The 23133-nt window shown below is 39.2% G+C and overlaps 1 protein-coding gene across 1 annotated transcript; it reads right to left on the reverse strand.

Moving 5' to 3' along the window:
- On the reverse strand, nucleotides 1-22865 carry LOC136523841 (protein virilizer homolog). Its single transcript, XM_066517387.1, has 29 exons — nucleotides 22711-22865; nucleotides 22476-22603; nucleotides 21658-21746; nucleotides 20235-20358; nucleotides 17059-17730; nucleotides 16604-16975; nucleotides 16383-16484; nucleotides 16084-16266; nucleotides 12893-13034; nucleotides 12618-12799; nucleotides 11861-11946; nucleotides 11401-11449; nucleotides 9525-9591; nucleotides 8962-9443; nucleotides 8768-8867; nucleotides 8501-8634; nucleotides 8318-8385; nucleotides 8011-8230; nucleotides 7250-7465; nucleotides 7000-7152; nucleotides 6151-6204; nucleotides 5867-6075; nucleotides 5717-5783; nucleotides 4124-4440; nucleotides 2982-3162; nucleotides 1492-2907; nucleotides 596-1402; nucleotides 435-506; nucleotides 1-253 (listed from the first exon to the last, which is right to left on the reverse strand). Exons 2-29 carry the CDS (start codon nucleotides 22548-22550, stop codon nucleotides 233-235), a joined length of 6660 nt encoding a protein of 2219 aa, XP_066373484.1. The 5' UTR covers nucleotides 22551-22603; nucleotides 22711-22865; the 3' UTR covers nucleotides 1-232.
- Nucleotides 22866-23133: the final 268 nt, after the last annotated feature.

Consider the following 23133-nt stretch of genomic DNA (forward strand, 5'->3'; position numbering starts at 1 on the left):
TAAACTTAAAACAATAAATTAGATACGCACCAATATTACAAATATTCACATTACATAGAACAAAGTTACAGATAATGTACATAGGAATACATTTCGGTGACTAGCAATAGCAAGCCAGCAGTTGATTTCATCTAGCTACAGCCATAGCCGAAAACGGAACACTGCCATACTCTAGGAACCTACCAATAGACCCAGCATCATATTTCACTCACAATAGCACCCAGAGTGGCGGCTACAACTGGCCGATGCGATCCTGTTAGCAATGCAAGAAAAGAAAATCTCAAATCAACAGGCATCACAGTTTGAGAATAAACAGTACACATACAATCAGTCCGATCCTCTGGGTGCCCAAATGCAGGTGTAATCAAACTCAGCATAATGAAGCTTCCAGCGGGTCGAAAATTAGAAGTGACTACTTGAACACAAGACTTTACCTGGAGCATTTGCATAAGTTTTGGATTTTGCTCTAAAAGCTGGCAGAGCTTCTCACGATCACTAAGTAGACTCTGCAAGAAATAAAAGTTATGACTATTAGTCTCCTTGGCATTAAGTTCATCCCAAAATGTAGTTTCATAAAAATAAATTTAAATGTTACCTGAATGGCTTCTGGAGATGAAAAGAACTGGTTTAAGTTGATCCCTGAGTCTTGCTGCTGTTGTGAGAAACTATCAGCTTGCATACCCTGGTTCTGAAGCTGTGATTGTTCACCAACTTGCCTCAGTGTTTGCCCAGATTCCTGCTGGCTTTGATGATACAATTGTAGTTGAGGAATGGGTAGCTGGTTAGGAAACTGCAATGGAACTTGTGGCAAGATAGCACTCTGGGGATATGGCAGCTGCTGATCTTGGTGTGGTAATTGGAGAGCACCAAGTTGTTGTAGTGTCTGAGAAGGATGTGGCTGCTGTGGTGGTGGTGGGGGTGGAGGTGGCCGTGGTTGTACTGAGGAGACAGAAGGCTGAGGGTTAGAAATATTTTGTGGAAGACCAGATGAAAATTGAACTTGTTGAAGAGGCATTCCAAAAAACGGTGTAGGCATTGAAGGCCTGCCCATCAGAAATTGTGGTGCAAATGATGGCAGCAGATTCGATGTGATCATGCTGCCAGATGCGGAGTTCATGGCTAAATTTGAATCACTAATAATAGAAGCAGTTGGAGAAGGCTGGACAACACTCCCTTGGTTATACAGCGTTGCTGGAGAGCTAGAGCTCATCATAGCATGTTGAGTAGCAACAGCTGAATAAGGTGTATGGGGTGGCATCGGCCGAGCAGATAAACCTGAGCTGAATGTCTCCAGAGGGATCCTATTTACTGGAAATGTGTTCCATAGAAGCTTGGCCTCTGCATTGGGTAAATCATTCGCTGATGAACCGCCAACGCCTGCAAGCATATATTGAGTTTGACCCTACAAAAGCAAGTTCACATTTCAAAAGCTGAATTATAACAGATAAAAACAGAAAAGAAGCTGCATAAAGCTTTCCTATGTTCAATTACCTGAAGGCCTGTGAAAGCACTAGGCATACTAGAGTCAAAAGATTGTGTAGGATGACCAGAAGGACTAGGTGTTGGTCGATCTCTAGCACTAAAGGAAGATGACTGCCTATTAACTGAATCAGTATTTTGCATGGGCACCGATGAAATTGGTGGTGGCATTGGTGGCAGAGGTGGATGGTTATTGGAATGTCTATGCTCATGCCCATGGGATCCACTTGACAGAGAAGTCCCAGAAAATTTTTGTGGACTTCTCTTTTCATGTCTGCGAGATAATTGTTGATGATCTGCTTGTACAGATGATCTCCCAGACACACCAATAGAAGGATAATTAGACTCTTCAGCATGATCACGAAAAGAATTCTTCCCTGGGCTAGAAACTGAATATTTCAGTTCCAAAGAATTGTTAGCTTCTGAAAGCATTGCAGTCTGGGAAGAAATGTCAATGCCAGGACTTTCATCATCCTGTGGGAGTGATGTGGCCCTCTGGGAAAAGGGAATTCTTTCATTCTCCTGATTTTCTGTCTCAATAACAGGACCAGGAGAATTTTCCCCAATAATGACAGGTGGTGATTGGAGACTATCATCTGGTTGAGGGAAAGGAAGTTTATCATCTGAACCTGATTCCTCATCAAAGACAATTTCAATTTCTTGGTCATCATCGAGATCAGTCTTGGGTTGACGCAAGTTCTCTGTCTTAGTACGAAGGCTGTCATCTAAACTTGTCTGACTTTTAGCTTGAGGTGCATCTCCAGTTGGGGCTGGCACAGGATTTTGACGTTCTCTCTGCCTTGCCATAAATTCATCAACATGAATGGATGGAGGCCTTCCACTAAGCATTCCCCGTGGAGTAGAGTTCACAATATTTGACGCACTACTTGCACCATCTATGTTTCTCTCTCTTGCAACATAGTCATCTACATGCATTGAAGGTGGTCTACTTGTGTTAGGTTTCCGCTGGCGGAAAGTGTCTCTGCGTGTATGTCCTGAAGAAGCATTGGTTGTATTTAAACCTCGTGAGAACTGTCCAGTGGGTTCAGGCAGTTGATTATCCCTTACACGCCTACTTGCACTCTCTCCCAGTGCTAATTTCCTCCTGGCAGATTGGCCAGGTGTTAGTTGTTTATCAAGAGAAGAATCAGGCAACTCCCAAACTAGTCTCTTTGCAAATTCACCCTCTTGGCAGTCAAGAGGCTCTTCTGAATCAACAATAACCTTCCACACATTAGAGAAGAGAAAAGAAGATTCATCATTTACTGACACATTGGCTAGGGATGGCATCAGATGAGCTGTCATAACAACAGAGCGAGCAATTTCGGACAGTGAGTCAGTGCCTTCTTCAAGAACCATCTGCACTGAATCTGCGGATTGCCCAGAATTCTCAAGAATAGTGCGTAGTAATGTGATCGAATTCAATAGCTGTGAATTGACATCAATATTAGAAACAGGACAGTAGAGCAAAAATATTCTAACATAGTAATGAAGTTATATACCTTGCGTAAAAGAGTCTTTCCAACAGCAGTCGTTGAATTTTCAAAGCTTTGGCATATCTTCTCTTCAGATGTCTTCATGAATAACTCAATCTCACTTGGACTCTCACCAGATGATTCCAAGGAACCACTAGGATCAGAAGGGAGCCCAAATAGATACCTCAATATTAACAGACCCTCGAGACTACAAGGAACAGCAAGATAATAATTGCAAGTCAATAAGATTTACTCTGATATGAACCCTAAATATGCAAAAAGAAATAAACTGCAAGCCAACGCAAATAGCACCGGAATCAACTAATACCCAATCATGGTAAAAGTTAACTGTGAATACAACAAGTTCGTTTAAAGATATCAAAACAAGTAAAAGTGTATAGTGTTACTTCCTCTGTGAACAAATCAAATGCAATTAAAATTAAAATAGGTATTACTTCTTCACTATCCTGTGTGCACATCACAGGCAATTGAACAGATCTCTGAGCTTTCCAGCGAACACAAATGCCAAAAAATTAAATCAAAGCAGACCACTAAAATGCAGACTAATGTACAATGGAATAGACAAACATCATGCATTTTTTTAGGAGGATTCACAGTGAATTCAGGAGTGAGGGCATCGGATAGGATGGACCAGAAACAGCAACCACACTATGAAAATGATTTTAACTTTGAGAGCAGGATAAGTGGATAAATTGTACCAATAATGAGTACATTATTCAAAAGAGAAATAAATGGAAAAATAAGAAATGAAGAAAATGAAATGGAAATGGAGAAGGCTGGGACATGCATGCACGATGTGACAGCATGGAATCTGGCAACTCAGGATCCTACATGGATGGTCTTATACCCATATGTATAGATAATAGGATCCTACATGGATTGTGGGTGTATGGAGATGGCTATCTCCCCAAACATGCATGACCCACAGACACGGCGCAAGGTAACACAATATACACAGTTCTGTAGAAATTACCATATGTTGACTACCTCAACAAACAGAAAGAGAGCAAAAGGCAAGTGTGCTAAATAAAATGGCTTCACCCAATGAACATTGACAACATGTAACTGCAAATAATACCTCTATACAATCTTCTGTGGATTAAATGCCATTGAAACATTCAAAAGCAATAAGAGGAAGCAACACTTACTTTTCACCATATTGGCTGAGGGTGATAGCACCTAGTGTCAAGGAATAAATAGTTTCTACTAAATAATCCATTGGTTGATTAGAACCAATATATTTTACAAGCTTCTTCCAGCACTTGAACAATGAGGAAAAGCAATTCCAACCATCCAGAGTTGGCAAGTTATGGTTAGGGTCACTCTCATCTTTTTCAAGAACATCTTTGTTGGAAGTATGTATTTGTGACAATATCAAAGTTACTGCACTTCTACAGGTATAAGAAGAAGCCAATTCCTTGAACGCCAACGAACATGCTAACATTTCCCGGCCAACAGGCAAAACCTGGGGTATTTATATTATAACATGATAAACATTATAATGAATCACAGAAATAATATAAACTAAATTTGAACAAAGATATAAGAATGATATTGAATTTTTTAATAAAGATTATAACTTGTTAATGATTTCAAATTTAGAGTTGCATTGTATACGATTCAGTTAAAACAGTGATGAATACATTAGGAAGTACTTCAGGTGGAAACAAACTAACAAGTTTTCTAATATGCTCAAAGACATCTCAGCTACAGGCAAGATAATGTTCAGCATCCGTGTAACACTCAAGAACAAATATAATCCCATCTGCTAGATACGAAAAAGAGAGAAGAAATGCAAGTGCAATAGTGCAAATCGTTCAATGTTTACACTGTCACACCTATTACTTATATTTTCTGCCTCATTTATTGCTGAAGTTTTTTTAGACCTTTTTTAAAACTTCTACATACATAGTGTTTTATCAAAATGAGTATAATTTCCAATTGTTAACTTTTCCAACATACTATTACTTTCCCACAGCATTAAGGAAAATATGCAGTACGGTAAATAATTAAATTTCTAAAGTTCATCTTTCATCCAGGTATTTCTTATTCCGAATATACATAAGTTTGTACACCAAAAATGACTGCATGTACTGGGATATCTTAAGATGATTGCATACATTACTTTAGACTCAAAGGGAATTACAGTTTCAATAATAAGGTCTGTAAAACCCTGGCAAAGAAGAAAAATAGAAAAGCAACGGTCAGCAGGTATCTAGAAAATTTTTCAGCATCCCAGGTCAACACCTTCACGGTTTCCTTCTGTTGTCTAAGAGCAACCATTTTGAATCTAAAGCTGATTTTTGAGGTTTTTCATGCCAAATGGATTAGTGTACCAAAATTCCAGCTCCTAGCCTCTTACAAGGCTACAAGTATTTACCATATAAACTAGGTGGACTCAAAACACAATTGAAAGCTCCAGAAGTTCTCACCATTATTACCATGTGGCCCAACATTACAAAATTTGATGATGTAATTTCATGTGGAACCAACAAGTGCCTAATTGTCTGTTCTTATTGCCAACTCTCAGGCCAAATCAAAACACACAGGGTCATCTCAAATCATATCTAATTCCTTCAGAGCAGGATAACTTAAGAACATGACAATACTGACATCATGAAGCAAAGCTTGGGGATCAAATAAATAAACAAGCAATATATTATGAAGAGTGTTTCAATACGCATCAAAACCCATGTTTCCACAAGAATAGACTAATGATAAACAAACTAAAAGAAATGTACCTGGCAGAACATCATGAGGTGATGCATGACAAGAGAGCATTCATGAACAGATTTCTCATTCAGGGACCTAGTTGAATGGAAAATCATTAGTTTTAGTATGTAAATAAGAAATATGTTTCTAAATAAATAACAGCGTGATTGTGTGTTTACTCTTCAATAACAGCCTTCTCATTATTAGACGGGTCGATACTAAAGATATATGCAATAGATTTAAATAGAGGGATCCTCCATTTGAGCATGAGGTCATTCTTAGAGGCCGCCATTCCAAAAGTCTGATTATCATCCGAAAAAGATGCTCGGCTACAATTCTGTAGTAACTTTCTAAAAATCCTTGTGAATCCCATCCTCCAAAGCAATACCTGAATTAAGAGAAATGAGAAGGGACCACGAGAGAAACAGCTTCCAAGAATCATAGATAGCAAATAACCTCTCACCTTGCCAGTAGGATGCTCAGATAATTTTACAGTAAACTGAAGCAACTGATGCACCTGGAAAATGCATAAAGAACTTCAGGTTGCCAATGCTGTGTTTTTACCAAATAAATGATGACAGAACTGAATTTTAGGAACAAAGAAAAAAGAGGCTCCTTCAACCATTCTATGATGCCGAGAAAATAACCGAGTGTTACATGCTTCATTGTTAAATTGGCACACAAATAGAATTTTCTGAAGTTTGATGCTTGATCGATTTCCAAAGACGATTCAAGGCACATCTAGAAATGTGCCATACAGTTCAAAACAGAAACTTCTCAAAATGCTGGCAGGAGATTCATGCCAGAATCTAGCAAATTTTCAGGACACCCCAGCACCACAGTGGCAAGCATCAAGGTCTTTTGTGGGTTATCCCAGCAGAACTGATTGTTTAGTATGTTCCAGCACATAAAGGGAAGAAAAAAAAAAGCAAACCAAAGCATCCAGACAAAAAGGAGAAACCAGAACAAGGCTTTTGGATTTATCCCTGTTCCAGGAACCTAACCAATTTAGGTGAAACTCAGAAGGCTCCAATAGATAAGTGAGTTGCGCATAAAAGAAGTGCTTGCATCAGCATATAGACAAGCTCTAACATTCATCTTGCTAAAAAACAAAAAAAAAAAATGCAACAAAATCATACAATCATACAAAAAAAAAGCTGGCCTTCAAGAACTGGTCAAACAAAGGATTGCATTTCTCATGAGGTAAATGCCCACCTAACTCCAAGAATTCCAACAGTAATGCATTTACAATCACCAAATTAAAGTGATAGCACATATATTATGCAAGCATAATCACTGCACATTCTCATACCTTAAAGATCTCTCTCTCTGACAGGGAAGTTTTGTCAACTTTATCGTCTAACCATATAAATATAGGGCGTAGAAGAACAACTGCACACTCAATCTTTTCTGAGGCAACACGAACAATGAAAACACGAAGCATGTCCTGTATCACCATCAAGGCCTGCAATATACGATGATTTATGTAAAAAGTGATAAAGAAAAGAAGCCATTTGCTTTGGAGAGATATGATAAGCAAAAGAAATAAAGCCAGTACATACCGAAGTAGCAAAGTTATCAATGATACGAGCAAGTCTATCAAGTTGTGGCATCAGCCTCACAAGTAATATGGCCACATGTTCAGGATGCAGGTACCAATTCACCTCTTTCTCCACTTGAGGCCCAAGCACTGTTCCAGTACTCAAAGATCTAATGGCACTCAGAGAAGGAAGTTCAACTTTCCATAGCCATATGCCTTCATCTGGGAATAGATCACCCTACAATGCACACAAGATATGAGAACAGCAGTAGAAAAAAAAACTAAAAAGATGGCATCAATACTACTTCCTCTGTTCCAAATCATAGTTCAGTTTAGCTTTCTCCTAAGTCAAATTTCTTTACCAATTTATAGAATGTATCAACCTCTGTAGTAGCAAATCAGTTTCATTAGATAGACTCCCTTTGAAATATATTTACTCGAACTTGGTAATGCATTTACTCGAACTTGAAGATGTTAATATATTTTTCCAAAAAATTGGTCAAAGTTAGAGAAGTTTGTCTTAGGACAAAGCTAAAGTGAACTATAATTTGGAACAGAGGGATAAGAAAAGGGAATTTATAGTCATCTCAAATTAGACATTAGGTTTGAGGACATGTGCCACAACCCACGATATTGGCTGAAGCTTACTAAGGATGATATGGTGATGGAGCAAATATTCTTCCACAAACCAAAACGTTAGCTTTAGGTCCTACTTAGGATTGGATGATCCATTCGTTCTCACATCCTCAGTCCCAGAGGTGCAAAAGTAGCCAAAATGCTTACCAGAAGACAAAGCAGACTAAAAGCAGCCTTTGGGCCCAATGGTACAGACGCATTAGTAGCCTCGATATTTTCAAGAAGGCAATGAAACAGACCAGGTGCCCAATTATACAACGGCCAGCAAGCAAGTGCTGACGTGATAAGATGGCAAACAACACCAAAACCGATAGCAAAAGTAGGAAACATGAAGGACAAATCTGCAGCACAAGCTGCTAGCCTCGGGCTGCAAGAATAGAATTGCAGACATTGTTAGATAGAGAGTTTGAGAGGGAAGGGTAGGAGGTATAAAATGGAACGTGATATGCACAACCTAACTTCTCGATGCAACTGCAGAAGAGAACTAAGAAGTTTTTTGTTGCGGTATTGTTCTTTTGTTTCCTGCAATGAAAAGATAACCCAAGACCACAAAATCAGCTTGAAACAATTGTTGTGCTCATACGCAGAAGATATATCCATATTGATTGTGTCACAGAGAATAGGAAGTGCAGCTTACACGTAATATATGAAGGAGATTTATCAACAAGACAAGTGAGGGAATCATGAGGTCAACAATAGCTTGCTCATGAGTTCGATCTAGAAGTAATTCCGTGGTAGAACTCAGTTCAGCCCCTTCATCAACAAGGTAATCTGAAGAATAATTTTGAAGTTTTAGGACAAAAAAGAGCACACAAAGATTCATGAATACATACAAGAATCTAAAGATATACTGCTGTCACAAATTCCATGTCACAGTAAAAAATATAAAACATGTTGCACTCACCATAACTATTTGATAAACGCTCAAGCATAGACTTGCAGTTCATCAGGACTATGTATATAACAGTTATGGCGCCTTCTTCAAAAAGGGATGACGCCACGGCCTTTGCAGATAGCAAAAAGGTAAGCATGTCATCGCGAACTATAAGTCATGAATAAATGGGTTTTCCATGAGACCTATGAGCATGAGTTTCTTACCTTATCATCCGAAATAAATGCCAAGATACGGAAAGCGGTTGTTAATTGGACCACAGAAGTGATGCATAGGGCAACTCCGTCAAAATACTTATCCGCAACAAATTTACCAAGAAGATTATCAATGACCTGACCATCTGAGCTACTATTTGAATCTGCAACTACATTTTCTACATCCATTGAATCTGACACAAGCACATTTCCTGAAGAAAGATGAGCATCTCCACCAGATGCAAGAATAGCAGAATAACGAAGAAGCCCGCGAGCACCATTTCTCTGATAAACAACACCAGCATCAATCCATTCAAGCAACCTTGTTGGTGCATCTTTCCTGTTTGAACCAGGAGAAGATGAATGCAGAGCCTTGTGCAGATCAACAGCAAACCCAATCCATGATTTAAGTGATGAAGCGGTTGAATCCGCAACCAAAACTTCAAGAATTTCTGCAGCTGAATGGAAAATTGCAAGACCCAAAGGCGACCCTCCTGAGATCAGACAGACACAAAGACATGTAAGCTCATGAATACAACACTAAATCAAATGGAAGGATCCAGAAGATTCTCAACCATTCTTAGCCATGACTGAATCAAGATCCTTATATGAAGAGAGAGATCTCAGTAGAACTGATATTGCCTGCAACAAAAATATTGACATCACTCAACAACCCAAATAACTTTTGAGAGAATTCCCCATGTGCCACTAAAAAAACTTACTCACCCATATGTAAAAAAAGAAAAAAAAACATCTTAACTCATGTGCCACAGCTTCCAATTTTCCATTCCAGTGCCACTACTGTCAAGTTCTGCCTACTTGTCACCCATTAGGTCTACTTGTGCTGTTACTCTTTGCTTTAACAGACAATTTTGCCCTTGCTTGAAGGATATAACCCTTCTCCTTGACTGGAGTTGACCCTGACCCCATGCCAAGATCATCCTCCTCGTTATAGCCATGGCCAAAGCGGCGAGCTGTCCTTCCGAGGCTGACATGCTATGTTTCCCTGGTCAACAGAGAGGCCAGAGCAGGCAAGGAAGCAGAGCCTCGCCACCAGGATCCTGGGCACAAGGCCCTTGCCGATGCATGTACCCACATCATCGGCACCTAGCCTTGCAACATGTCTGTCGTCTCGCCAATGACGATCCCCGATGAGCACAGCAGCACATCACCGACAGACTGCATGCGGACACCTTGACTGCATCTACACCAAGGTGTGCCGGGCCCAAACAGCAATTTGGGCCTGCTGACGGATTATGCGGTACCGTTCGCATTCGAGCAATGAGCAGACGCCGACGCCGCAGAGCAAGTGCTGCAGTGGCGCATGGGTGCGTTCCTGAACAGCTCGAATGCCGTGGAGGGGGCAGGGGACGATGACCGCATGCTGCTGTGCCTGTGCCCAGAGATCCCCGGGGGACATGAACAAGATGCGGCCCAAGCCTGTGGACCCCATGTGCATGATGTACCTCACCATTGCCTGTCACATCGTCCTCCCGCTGCAGGTCGTCTTCATATGCTTCAGTGAGCATGCTCTTCTCCCCCTTCCATATACATATTTGTTCGTCTGCTTTACTTGATCTGAGCCTGACCGACGATGATGGCTTGCAGCAGGGCACTCATCCCCACAGGTGGTGAGCAGGTTCTCCCAAGTCTGGGATAACCCAAGAACTGCCATGGAATGGATGCTTCCACCAGTATGCACTGTAGCTGTGTGATCTCTGTGCCAAGGAGCACCCCCTAGCGTCTTTTGTGTGTGTGTGTGTGTGTTTCTTTGTCTGTGTTATTTTGTCTGAATGGCATGGGGAACGAAAACAAGCAGCCTATTACTGAACTAAAGTGTAATACAATATTTTCCACACACATGATTAACAATTACTCCCTCCGTCCTAAAAAACATGGATTTTCAGTTGCCCTAAGTCAAACTATTCTAAGTTTGGCCAAGTTTGTAAAGAAGAGTATTAAAATCTATCACATCAAAGAGCTAAATTATGAAAACACATTTCATATTGTATCTAATGAAGCTCATTTGATATTGTATATGTCATTATTGTCCTTTTCTACAAACTTGATCAAACTTAGTATGGTTTGACCTAAGAGAAAAGCCCTTATATTTCAGGACGGAGGGAGTACGTAGGCAAAACTTGACAGTAGTGGCACAAAGAGCAAGCGGGCTCGAGCCTGGTTGGCTAGCTCGTGTTAGAGTTGAGCTAGCAACCACGGTTCGAATCCCCGTGTGCACAGCATTAAGCCATCTCATATGGCCGGGGTTTCGACCCTATTAGCTTTTTTTAGTAGTGGCACAGGGAAACAGAGAAACTTGACGCCATGGTACATCGGGGAGGAGGATTTTTCTGTAGTACATATGGGTGAACAAGGTTTTTTAGTGGCACATAGGTAATTCCCTCAATAACTTCCGTAAGAGAATAGTAGACGTAGACAAACAGAGTGTACCTCAGGAAAATACCCAAGAGCTAATAATGCTTGCCGACCAGAATCAGACCTGTATCACAATGTAAACCTATGTGGTGAACATCATATGGAGTCATTGAAAAGTCTACAAATAAAGATGTTGGAAACAAGAATCTTTCCCTTTCCAGAAGTGCAAACCTTTGTGTTGAGAATTTAACTAGGCATCTTCAATTTTAGATACAACTCTTAGTTAAAATATAAAATTTGCAGGTATTTAACTAGAGCACTGAGAGGAAATCGATGCATTACTGGACATCCAGAAAATATTGGTGTGATGTTCTATTATTGATTATTGTGGAAAAGATAATTTTGTGAGAGAAAAAAATCTGAGCAGGGTACTGGACACAAAATTGGATGATAATCTCTATTTGCAGCCTCTCGTTATTCTTTTACACAACTGTTCATATGCACAAGTAAATGTAACACTATCTTCAATACTGACCTTGAAATGGCACAAAGTTCCCAAAGAACCCACAAAAGTTCGTCAGAATTTGGAGGAACTGAGGGTATCCTATTGGCAGCACTTGCCTATAGAGAAGAATATTATTATCATTAGAAATAAGAGGCTATATACAGTTCAAATCCGATAAATTATTTGCGTGTAAATTATGTTCCTACAAGTGATATAATATAACTAATACTCCCTCCGTTCCAAATCATAACATTTTGGCATTTCCAGATACACAATTATGTATAGGTGCGTAGCTAAAGCTATGAATCTAAAAAAGCCAAAACGTCTTATAATTTGGAACGGAGGGAGTAGTATATGTAACTGCATTCATAGGGTGGACAAAATGATACATAGTATGAACTGAATGATTTCACAAAAACATGTGAAAACACACACAGAACACTGGTTGTCTAGCCCAGGGCAGGAGATGGAGATGTGGAGAAGGGGAATGCTAGAGATAGTTTATTTTTTATCCTTTCTTTCATGATATCCTTTATTCCATAATGGCATCCTCTTTAGAAAGAGTCCACATTCTTAAAATTGAATTGTATAATCTTATGTATTTTAGTTTCATGGCAGCATAAAGCCAAGTTGCCAGCCCTTGACCAACAGTAGGCCAGTAGGGCATGCCCCACATGACACCCTTTCTTTCATCGACCTCTTCAGAGTGTTGAATATGTGTATATGAAAAAGCTCTTATAAAACAATAGAAATTGAATAGGTGTGATGCAATGAGGCCTGCACAAACCACTTTAAGATGTAATTCTGTGATCATTCCAACTTCTTTTGGGCGGCAGAAGAACCCTTTTGATAAAAGAACAAAAGCCTGCCGAAGAGTTATGCATTCTGCTTTATTCATATTTTCTGCATCTTGAAGAGAAAGAACTACAAGCTCAGTTGCTTCAGGTTGACTGAGCAAGAATGATAACCCTGGGAATATAAAAGAATAAGTTCAGTCAGAATTTCAGGAAAATGGATATTAAGATGTTTCCAGTTTAAGAAAGGTAAAATGCTGATCAAAACCTGAACGACAAAAGAGGAGGGAGAGGATAATAGATTCAATTGATGATGCTATCCCCATCAAAATTTCGGCAGCAGGGCCACTGGCTAAATGCAATATAGGTGATGACAATAAGGCCGCTGACAGAGGAAAAAAACTTCTTTCCTGCATATAAAGAACACAGAAGTAAAGAAATTGTATCTCAAGTAACGAATTTAGCTGTAAGCTTATAGAACAAGTGCATTTATAACGTCTATGAATACTGATAATCAACAGATTGTAGAATGCATTCCCATAAATCATTTCGTTTATGAAGCTAAGTTAAAATATTTCTCATCTTGTGCTTTTAAGTAGTTAAAATTGATAATCAACAGATGGCCAATAAAATACTTTTCATCTTGTGCGATTTTGCAGTTATTCAATTTGCTTTATCCAGTTGCCCAGTTAGGCAACGCCACAGATCACATATTCTCCAAATCATTTTCTAGTTGCCAAACTCATTTACTCCCTCCGTTCCAATTTATAGGTCGTTTTAACTTTTCTAGATACAAAACTTTTATTATGTATCTAGATATATTGTATATCTAGGTGCATAACAAAATTTATGTACCTACAAACTCCAAAACAACCTATAATTTGGGACAGAGGGTGGTACTATCTTAGCTTCAATTTGGCATCAGAATCAAAAGAACAGATATGCTTGCTCCTATGGTTGGGACTGTTGCCTGGATAGCTAGCAAAAGTTACTATTTTCAAGATAAAGAATGGTATGACCATCAGCTCATCATAATTTTTCATATCAGAATGCAAGGGATGGGTCAAACCCGTTCTGATTGGAAATTGTGGAATCCTAGAAAGGCCAATAATACAGGCTAACAGGAAAAGAACAAATGAGATACCATGGTTACAGCAGTATAAGGTTCAGCCTCAGTGGAATTGTAACAGCGGAATAGAATAGCTATCACAAAATTTTCTCAAGTACATGAGAGAACTGTGTATCGTTGCATTAAGAATAAAGAATAAAGATCCAGTTAAGGAGGTAAGGCGATGGGACCGGATGGTATCCCAATCAAGGTGTGGAGATGCCTCGGGGACATAGCAATAGTATGGCTAACCAAGCTGTTCAACCATATTTTTCGATCGAACAAGATGCCTGATGAGTGGAGGAGAAGTATATTGGTACCGATCTACAAGAATCAACAACAACAACAAAGCCTTTAAGTCCCAAACAAGTTGGGGTAGGCATACCGATCTACAAGAATAAAGGGGATATTCAAAGTTGTACTAATTACCGGGGAATTAAGTTGATGAGTCATACTATGAAGCTATGGGAGAGAGTTATCGAACATCGCTTGAGAGCAATAACGCGGGTCTCTATGAATCAATTTGGTTTCATGCCCGAAAGGTCAACCATGGAAGCCATTTTCTTAATAAGACAAGTTATGAAGCGGTATAGGGAGAAGAAGAATGACCTACACATGGTTTTTATTGACTTGGAGAAGGCTTATGATAAAATACCAAGGAATGTTATGTGGTGGGCTTTGGACAAACATAAAGTCCCAACGAAGTACGTCGGGCTCATTAAGGACATGTACAACAATGTTGTGACTAGAGTTCGAACAAGTGATGGAGACACGGATGACTTCCCGATTAGTATAGGACTACATCAAGGGTCAGCTTTGAGCCCTTATTTGTTTGCCTTAGTGATGGATGAGGTCACAAGCAATGTTTTCAAGTCGTTCGATTAATCGCGATTAATCACGATTAATCGTCCTAATCGGTCCCTGCTGACTGATTAGGGGTACTGTCGACTTGTACAAGTCGTCCGATTAATCGCGATTAATCTTGATTAATCGTCCTAGTCGGTCCCATGGCGACTAGGTTCGACTGGACGACTTGAAAACATTGGTCACAAGGGACATACAAGGGGGCATCCCTTGGTGTATGCTTTTCGCGGACGATGTAGTGCTAGTTGATGAAAGCCGAACAGGAGTGAATCAGAAACTGGAGTTATGGCGAGAGACTTTGGAGTCCAAAGGTTTTAGACTCAGTAGAACTAAAACTGAGTATATGAGATGTGACTTCGGCACTACTATTCGGAAGGAGGAAGATATTAGTTTGGAAGGTCAAGTAGTGCCTAGGAAGGATACCTTTCGATATTTAGGATCAATGCTACAGAGAGATGGGGATATTGATGAAGATGTTAGTCATAGAATCAATGCAGGGTGGATGAAGTGGCGGCAAGCATCTGGTGACCTATGTGACAAAAGGGTACCACAGAAGCTAAAAGGCAAGTTTTATAGGACGGCGATTAGACCTGCTATGTTGTATAGTGCCGAATGTTGGCCCACGAAAAGACGACATGTTCAACAGATAAGTGTCGCGGAAATACGTATGTTGCGTTGGATTTGCGGTCATACAAGAAGGGATCGAGTTCGGAACGATGATATACGTGATAGATTAGGGGTAGCACCAATTGAAGAAAAGCTTGTCCAACACTGGTTGAGATGGTTTGGACATGTCCAACGGAGACCTCCAGAGGCACCGGTGCGTAGTGGAATCCTAAGCCAAGATAGTAACGTGAAGAGAGGCAGAGGAAAACCGAAGTTGACTTAGGTAGAGGCAATAAAAGGAGACTTGAAAGGATGGAATATACCCAAAGACTTAGCCTTAGATAGGAGTGCTTGGAAGACAGCTATTCACGTGCCTGAACCATGATTGCTTCTGCTGGGTTTCAACTCTAGCCTACCCCAACTTGTTTAGGACTTAAAGGCTTTGTTGTTGTTGTTGTTATACCACCCAATCAAAGAAGTAGAAAGTCTGCAACAAAAAGAAAAGAGAAACAAGGACTACTACCAGGACTCAACTCAACCCAATGCAAGCTGTGTCAGACCTTGGCTGACAGCACCATAATAGAGATGTTAACACTTATAAGATCAAAGAGCTAGTAAGGTTTGGACCCTAATTCCTAGAAACAGACATGAAATGTTGAGAGCGCAAAGCATTCATAGCCTGTCAAAACAGCAGTCAGAGCACATAGGTACAGAATACGTGCAACTGTGTAATATTGACAATGAAGTTATATAAAATAATAACATAAAAACAGAGAAGATAATGCAAATTGACACACGAGTATTAACCTAACTATGATCAAGCTCAGACCACATAGGTACAAAATATGTGTAGAAACAGCAATGCAAATTAACAGTATTACCTGGATAAGAGACAATAAGTATGGATCAGTATCATACTGCAAAAAACTGTATTTAGACGAAGTTATAAGATCAATTGTTGCTTTGTATGAAAGCAAGCCTTCTAAATGTTCATACTTAAATATTCTTCTAGCAGTAGCCACTGGTGACGGATCTTCAATAGGGCCACAGCAAATAATCAATTTCTGTATCAGCATGTGTCAACATAAAGTCACAATGTAGCCCATCACTTTTGAGGATGACACTGTACACACAGATGTAAAGAATGTTTGCCTGTAAAAGGACAAAGTGATAGTCTTACCAGCATTTCAGCAAATTCAACACTAGCAGAAATAAGAAATGGAACTCCATCAGTAGAAAGTTTATCATCCTGAAGATTGGAAATCACTTTGACTACTGCAGACTGCAAAACAACCAACAGCTTCGCATCATCAACGTTACATATATAAAACTACAAAACAATGCATTAAGATTGAATACAAAGATCAGTCGGTAGGGGGTTAGGAGGGGGGTACTTCGAACCTCGTATTTAGATAGTATCTCATAAAAACGCAAGCGTTGTAGAACATATGTAGCTAGAGAGGCAATATCATGCCTTTCCTTTTCCAGTAGAAGCTTCAGCAAAGAGCAATAGCCATCACTGCCGCCAACAGGTATACTGCTGTGCTCAGTTTGCGGCCACCATCCCAGGAAAGCTTCACATCCAAAACCATTCCGAGTAGCATGCTCCACAATACCTAGGAGAAGCAATATGGTAGCTGCAGATTTTGGTGTCTTCCAGCAAAGCAGATTAATGATTTGCTCCATCCCACCAGTATCAACAAAATAAAAGCAACTCTCCTTTGAGGAGCATAGCAGGAGAACCAAACTCAAAGACAGGACCAACCATTTGTTCTGAAATCGAATTGGCGTGAGATAAAAAAAATGTTGAACATTAAATAGATGTGTAGCCAATCAAATAACATCACATAATATACCTGAGAAGGACATTGTAGATCAAGTAAAGAAAAATTCTTGTAATATGGGAAACATTGGTTAAACAACTCAATTAGAATCTTGGTCGTGGGCAAGTCTTCATCTACTCCAATGGTAAAACCATTATCATTGAAAAGATTACTGTCAGTAACAGCATGGACATTTTTCCAAATTTCAGAGAGCTCATTACCAGCTTCAGCAAGAATTTTGTTAATTTCCTGAGAATCAAAATCACTCTTGGTGAACGCATTTGCTGAGTCTTGACTCGAAGTATGTAGAATATGGTTTGTACTAGCAGTCACATATTTAGAAATAGCTGAGAGAACTGCGCTTCTTAGGTTAGGAATAAGATTTTCCACATCAGACATTTGGTACATTTTCAGAGCCAAATGTAAGACTTTCTTCGCTTCAATTGATAAGTCAACACTAGTGGCATGAAAACTCAACGGTTTCAATGATGATAATGATTCTTCAAATGACAATTTGGATGAATGTAGCGCTGGTGGGAGGTCTTCAAGCTTTCCCTCTGATGGAGAGCTAACAACATTCGCAAGAGAATGGTCCAGGCCTAGTTCTATGTTGAATTGACCAAGGTCTTCGGCGGTATTGCCATATATTACAAGGGTGAGGCTGCGATAAGTTCCACGCAGAACTAAATGGTTTGTCACAATAGCCTGCAAATTAAGAAAAACAATGAAATCCGTGTGAAGCGAAAGAAGAATCATGCCCCACAATATCAGACAAGCACATGTGACAAATACTACCAAGTCAATGACTGCCACATGATTTAGATAACAAGCAGAAAATCTAGAACAAGGCAGTTTACACTAAGTAAAGAGCAACAGAAGTCCTCAAACATGTTTGGCTGTATTTCCAATGTCTATTAACTTGTAAATTGCAGTGCCCAGTAAGAAAATCTGTTACTAGAGAGCTCAATAAGCATGACATCTGACACCAGTGACCTGTAAATTAGTTCGAGTCAAGGTGTAATATTATCCATGACTACCAATTAGAAAGCATAGAACTGCTGCTGACTTATGGTTGCTTGGATATTCAGCTTTACAAAAAATGTCATTTGTCAAATAGAGTTTAAATACAACAACAACAAAGCCTTTTAGGCCCAAGCAAGTTGGGGTAGGCTAGAGTTGAAACCCAACATGAGCCCCTAGTCACGGTTCGTCAAATAGAGTTTAAATACCACATTTTAATTGTTTTTTAATAAGGGCCACATTTTGTTTGTTAGGATAAAATAAGGATACTGAAAATCTGTTTTTCGAACACAAAATGATGAGCTTCATCATATCTTTTTTCACAAAAGAAAATTAAACAAAAAAACAAAGAACAAAGTAGTTGATACTATTACTCCCTCATTTCAAAATATATAGGGTGTAGTATGAGAATTCAAAAAAGTCAAACTTTGACATCATTAGTCAAAATATATGTATATTTATTATTTAGTGCACAAAAGATGCATCAATTGATTTGTATTTCACATGTATTTCAGTAAGACACTAGAAGCATACCCCGCAGATTGCTGCGGGGAATGTGAATGAATTTTAGTGGATGGTGTGGTATGCTGACGTGGACAAATAAATGCATGTTAGTGGATGATGTGGCTTGTTGAGGTGGATAGCTTGCATGAATAGATAGGTGCCACAGTTGCATGTGCTAGTGGGCTGCTGATGTGGATGGTTTGCATGTCGAGATAGAATTCTAGTAGGGTTTAGGATTATAGGATATATAGATAGAGATAGAGATTGGTATGTAGTAATTGGTAATATATTGTAAGACAAAGTACTATAGTCAAAGTATACTTCGAAAGATTTTTTCAAATCCTAATATGGTTTATTAGAGGCAGAAGTAAACAAGGATTGTACTATTAAATAGGACCTTAACTAACAACTTAAAACCATTTTATAAACACTCATTAAACAGCTCCCAAAGAATCTTTAAATAATTTTGCAGCTCTGAGTTCAAGGACTCAATGTCAGACTCTGGAAAGTTCAGGGTCTTACAATCACTTATTGCAATTTATAGATCTGAAATAAACAACTATTTGAAGTCCTAAACCCTATCCACTGTCCTATCTGTCATACACACATAAAATATCTTTAGATCTAGAAATTGCAGTTGAAACTTACTACTGATCATTAAACTGCAAAGATTCACATTTTCCAGATGGATAAAAGGGTGAGCAGATAATCCCATCCTCAGTTGAGGGTGTTCTGCAGGTTTTGTTCATACCACACTCTGGGACTAAAAGCCATAACAATGTTATATGTTAAGTTAGTGAGATTTTTTCACATTTCAGATCAATGGTTCCTAATCCTGTTCAGCCAATAGTTTACCATGCTGAAGAGAAAGTCTATCATATCGATACTGCTTAAAGAGAAATTAGGTGGTTCTAATGGGTTCTACCATATTCACCTTAAATGAATATCTGTGGATTGATTTGCGCATGCACCACATAGCATCCTCAAGTGAGGATGGGATTATCTGCTCACTCTGGATAATGTGAATCTTTGCAGTTTAATGATCACAAGTTTTAACTGCAATTTCTAGATTTAAAGATTTTTTTTGTGTACGACAGATAGGACAGTGCACAGGGTTTAGGACTTCCAATATGAAAAATCTCACTAACTTAACATGAAAGATGAAATGTTGTTATGGCTTTTAGGCCCAGAGTGTGGTATGAACAAAACCTGAAGTAGTGTTGCGATGGCTGCAGCCAAAATTAGAACTAATTCATATCTTAAACAAGAATTCTTGTTTCTCTATAAGTGATAAATTAGCTTCTTATGATAAGATCAGTTACATGATATTTTAGCTGGCCAGAACATTATCTCGATGAGTTGAAATTTGAGAAGATTAGACAACACATTTTCAGAGGCTCCCTATCAATCATCTAAATAACCTTGAAATTCATAAGGAAATATACAAAATGTTCTTTTGGGTCAGCCTCTTTCTTCAACCGGCCAGATTCTTGGCAAGCTGCATAGGAGAAGAGCTCCTGACAAGTCAACCAAGGACAGGCGTCCTACCCTCACACATTGGGATCCTTACCCAACCTGGACTACGACAATCCTTACCTCAGCAAGATATGGGTAACAATAGCAACAAAATAAGAAGTGCCAGTTAAGAGAACAAGACAAACTAGAAACTATGAATGTATTCATACCTCAACTTCTAGCACATTGGATGAAGAATGTGAATATAAGAAAGGATGGCAAAGACGCCTAAATCGAGACTCCCCATCACAGTGAACAAACACTTCCAAAGCAAATGAAGGTGGCGATGTAGCACTGGATATAACAACAACAGTAGTAATCAGGGAACATGGCTCATCAATCAACATAAACAAAAGCAGTGTTGTTAATAAAAAAAATTGCACTTGCTCCTTGCACAGGTCAACAATTAGTACAACTATATTAGGAAATCCAAACTGAAGGAACTGGAATCTTACTCTAAAGAAACAAAAGCATCAATCATTACCAGCAAGTTGTATCAAATCTTAAAAGGAAAAAAAAAAGTGTTTTAAGAAGATTGTCTCAGGCTTAATGAACTGAATGGGTACTATAATTTAACATTACTACCACAAGAAACAACAAAACAAGAAGTCACAAATCATTGGCATCTGCATATAAAGTATTGCCACCAACATGACTACTACCAAGGATTATTGTCGATACACGTATTACCATAGTCCATAGGTCATTCCCTGTGGGGGGAAAATGACTAACTGAAAACTTTGCAAACTCTTCAAAAATGGCATGCCTTATATAGTTTACAAAGGTTCTTGAAAATTGTCAGCTGTAACGCATGGAAAATTCATATGTGTAATCGCATTTGCAAGATTTTAAAAAAAAAAAAGATAAAACTGAGAGTGTTTGTTTGATCCTTCCATGTTTTGAAATATTTTTACTATCTACCATTGTTATTATGATTGTAGTTAGGTTAAATGGCATAAGCAAACTTGTATGCAATCCAAGTTTGATGCAACCATTGTTGTTTTCAGCATGCTTCAGAACTGTAAAAAAAATATTTTCCTTAAGACATGTTCTAACCAAATAAAATCATTCCAAACATTTGGATCTTTTTCAACTTTTACTCATAGAAATATAAGCACTTGATAATCTGATTTAGCTGTTGTTCTACAGTACAAAAGCAAAAGGAACACTCTCATCGAACACCTAAATAGTTGCCAAGGCATGGCATTAAACCTTCAAGGGTCAAAAGGGACAAATGAAGGTAATTAACATATTTACTGTATGCAGAGTCACATAAGCAAATCCTATCACCAATATATCAAAACGGTCAAACATCAAGATCATCAGACGTTATAAAAGTGTTAGGTTTCATGCACCAACCAGATGGACCCAAAAGCTTAAGCGATTGGGAAGAGGTGGGCAATCCACTAATACTTCACAACAAAAAGTTATCCCTGTTTTCGATAAACTGCAATAGACAAATAAGTTCTGCAGGACACATTCTGTCACAAGTAACCTTTACATCAGGATCATCTTTTTGCTGATTAGAAAATTATCGTAAATACAAGAGTGTCGTAAGCACAAAAAACAAGATTCAAAAGAAATGCTTCTTACCCAACAAGGGAAATGTTTGGCATAGAAGGAGATGCATTCTGCTCAAGAAACTCACAAGCAGTTATCACAACTGGTTCAGAAAATAGCACCTGCATGATGTAAGGTGCACTTAAGGATAAGAAACATATATGAAGTTAAGACTTAAGAGAATGCCACTCCGTTTATCTCGACATTTGTTAGTTGCAATCATTGACAGCTAAAAATTAGATTCTTGGCTTAGAGGAAAACGTCCCAAGGTTGAGTACCAGCTGTGCAGATTTCTACTCATTCATATCCCAACATTACATTCATAGGTTAGTGGAAAATATATTAAGGATAGGTTCTACGATACAGACGATCGTATCGAACAGGGACAATAAATAGTTGGTCCAGCGTTAAGGGTCTCATTAGCATTTAATCCATCCATGTATGATACAGTATGTTCAACTACAGGCAAATGCAGAGCCATGGTAGTACAGATCCGGTAGTACAGATCCTATGTCATGAACTTCTAAAATGAAATAGTTCTTAGGTTTTCCGCAATAAATAACAGTTAGCTGTGTTCTGTCTCTGTGAGACCTAAACCTAGTTACCATGATTAGGTACAATATTTTCCTCACTGTACCGCTTCATCTACATAATTAGTGCATTAAGATCAAATCACTCCAATTACCTCTTGTTCTCAACCTTGCCTAACCATGCAAGTGCATTGCATGTACCCAACACCAGCCTACCAAACTATTAGAGCATTTTATTCACCCAGCACAAGCTTGGTCGGATATTCCAGAGTGCATTAACAATAATATAAAGGGGAGAAGAAACGGGATTGGGAACCGCACCTCGTCGACGTACTCGTCCAGCTGGGAGTGGAGGATCGTCTGAGCGAACAGCACGACAGGCTCCGGGCGGCCCATCGCCGCGAACTGTTAAGCCCGGACGGCCTGACTCGGTGTTGCCGTTAGCTCGCCTGCGCAGGGAAGTTAGTAGGCATCAATCAAAATAGCCACATAGCTAATTTAGGGTTTGGGTGCTCGGTTTCGCCTAGCAGGAAGGGAGGAGAAGGGGTGGGAATACCTTGTGGGTTCTCGTCGCCGACAAAGAGACCGGCTAAGGCCTCGGCACCTGGCGTAGGGCGGCGGCGGCGGCGGTAGCCCACCCAGCCGTCGCACAGAGAGAGGGGGAAGAGAGAGCACATGGGGTGAAGGTGAACAGATGCGGCGTACGGCGGTAGCCCGGTCCGAGGTTGTTCGGCCCGGGAGCGCACCCGCACGGGCCTTTTCTGGGCCGTTGTTTTTCGCGTAGAGTATTTTTTTGCAATTTATTTTTTCTTTCACTGTTTTTATTTTTTATTATTCTTCTTATTTCATATTTTTATTTCTTTGTTTATACAGGACACTATCAATGGCTAGAGGAACATTGATTTCAATTAAGTGAAAAAATAATGTTTCATTAGTATATCACAAATAAGTAAATGGAACATTTTTATATTTTATTAAG

The sequence above is a fragment of the Miscanthus floridulus genome, chromosome 2, assembly GCF_019320115.1.
Source record: "Miscanthus floridulus cultivar M001 chromosome 2, ASM1932011v1, whole genome shotgun sequence".
Classification (NCBI taxonomy): Eukaryota; Viridiplantae; Streptophyta; class Magnoliopsida; order Poales; family Poaceae; genus Miscanthus; species Miscanthus floridulus.

What these genes read in the sequence shown, in the direction of transcription:
- LOC136523841 (XM_066517387.1), bottom strand. Translation starts at nt 22,550, where the DNA reads ATGGGCCGCCCGGAGCCTGTCGTGCTGTTCGCTCAGACGATCCTCCAC. An exon ending in TGGACGAGTACGTCGACGAG is followed by an intron (nt 21,747 to 22,475) that starts GTGCGGTTCCCA and finishes TACATCATGCAG; the next exon opens with GTGCTATTTTCTGAACCAGT. An exon ending in CCAATGTGCTAGAAGTTGAG is followed by an intron (nt 17,731 to 20,234) that starts GTATGAATACAT and finishes CTTAATTTGCAG; the next exon opens with GCTATTGTGACAAACCATTT.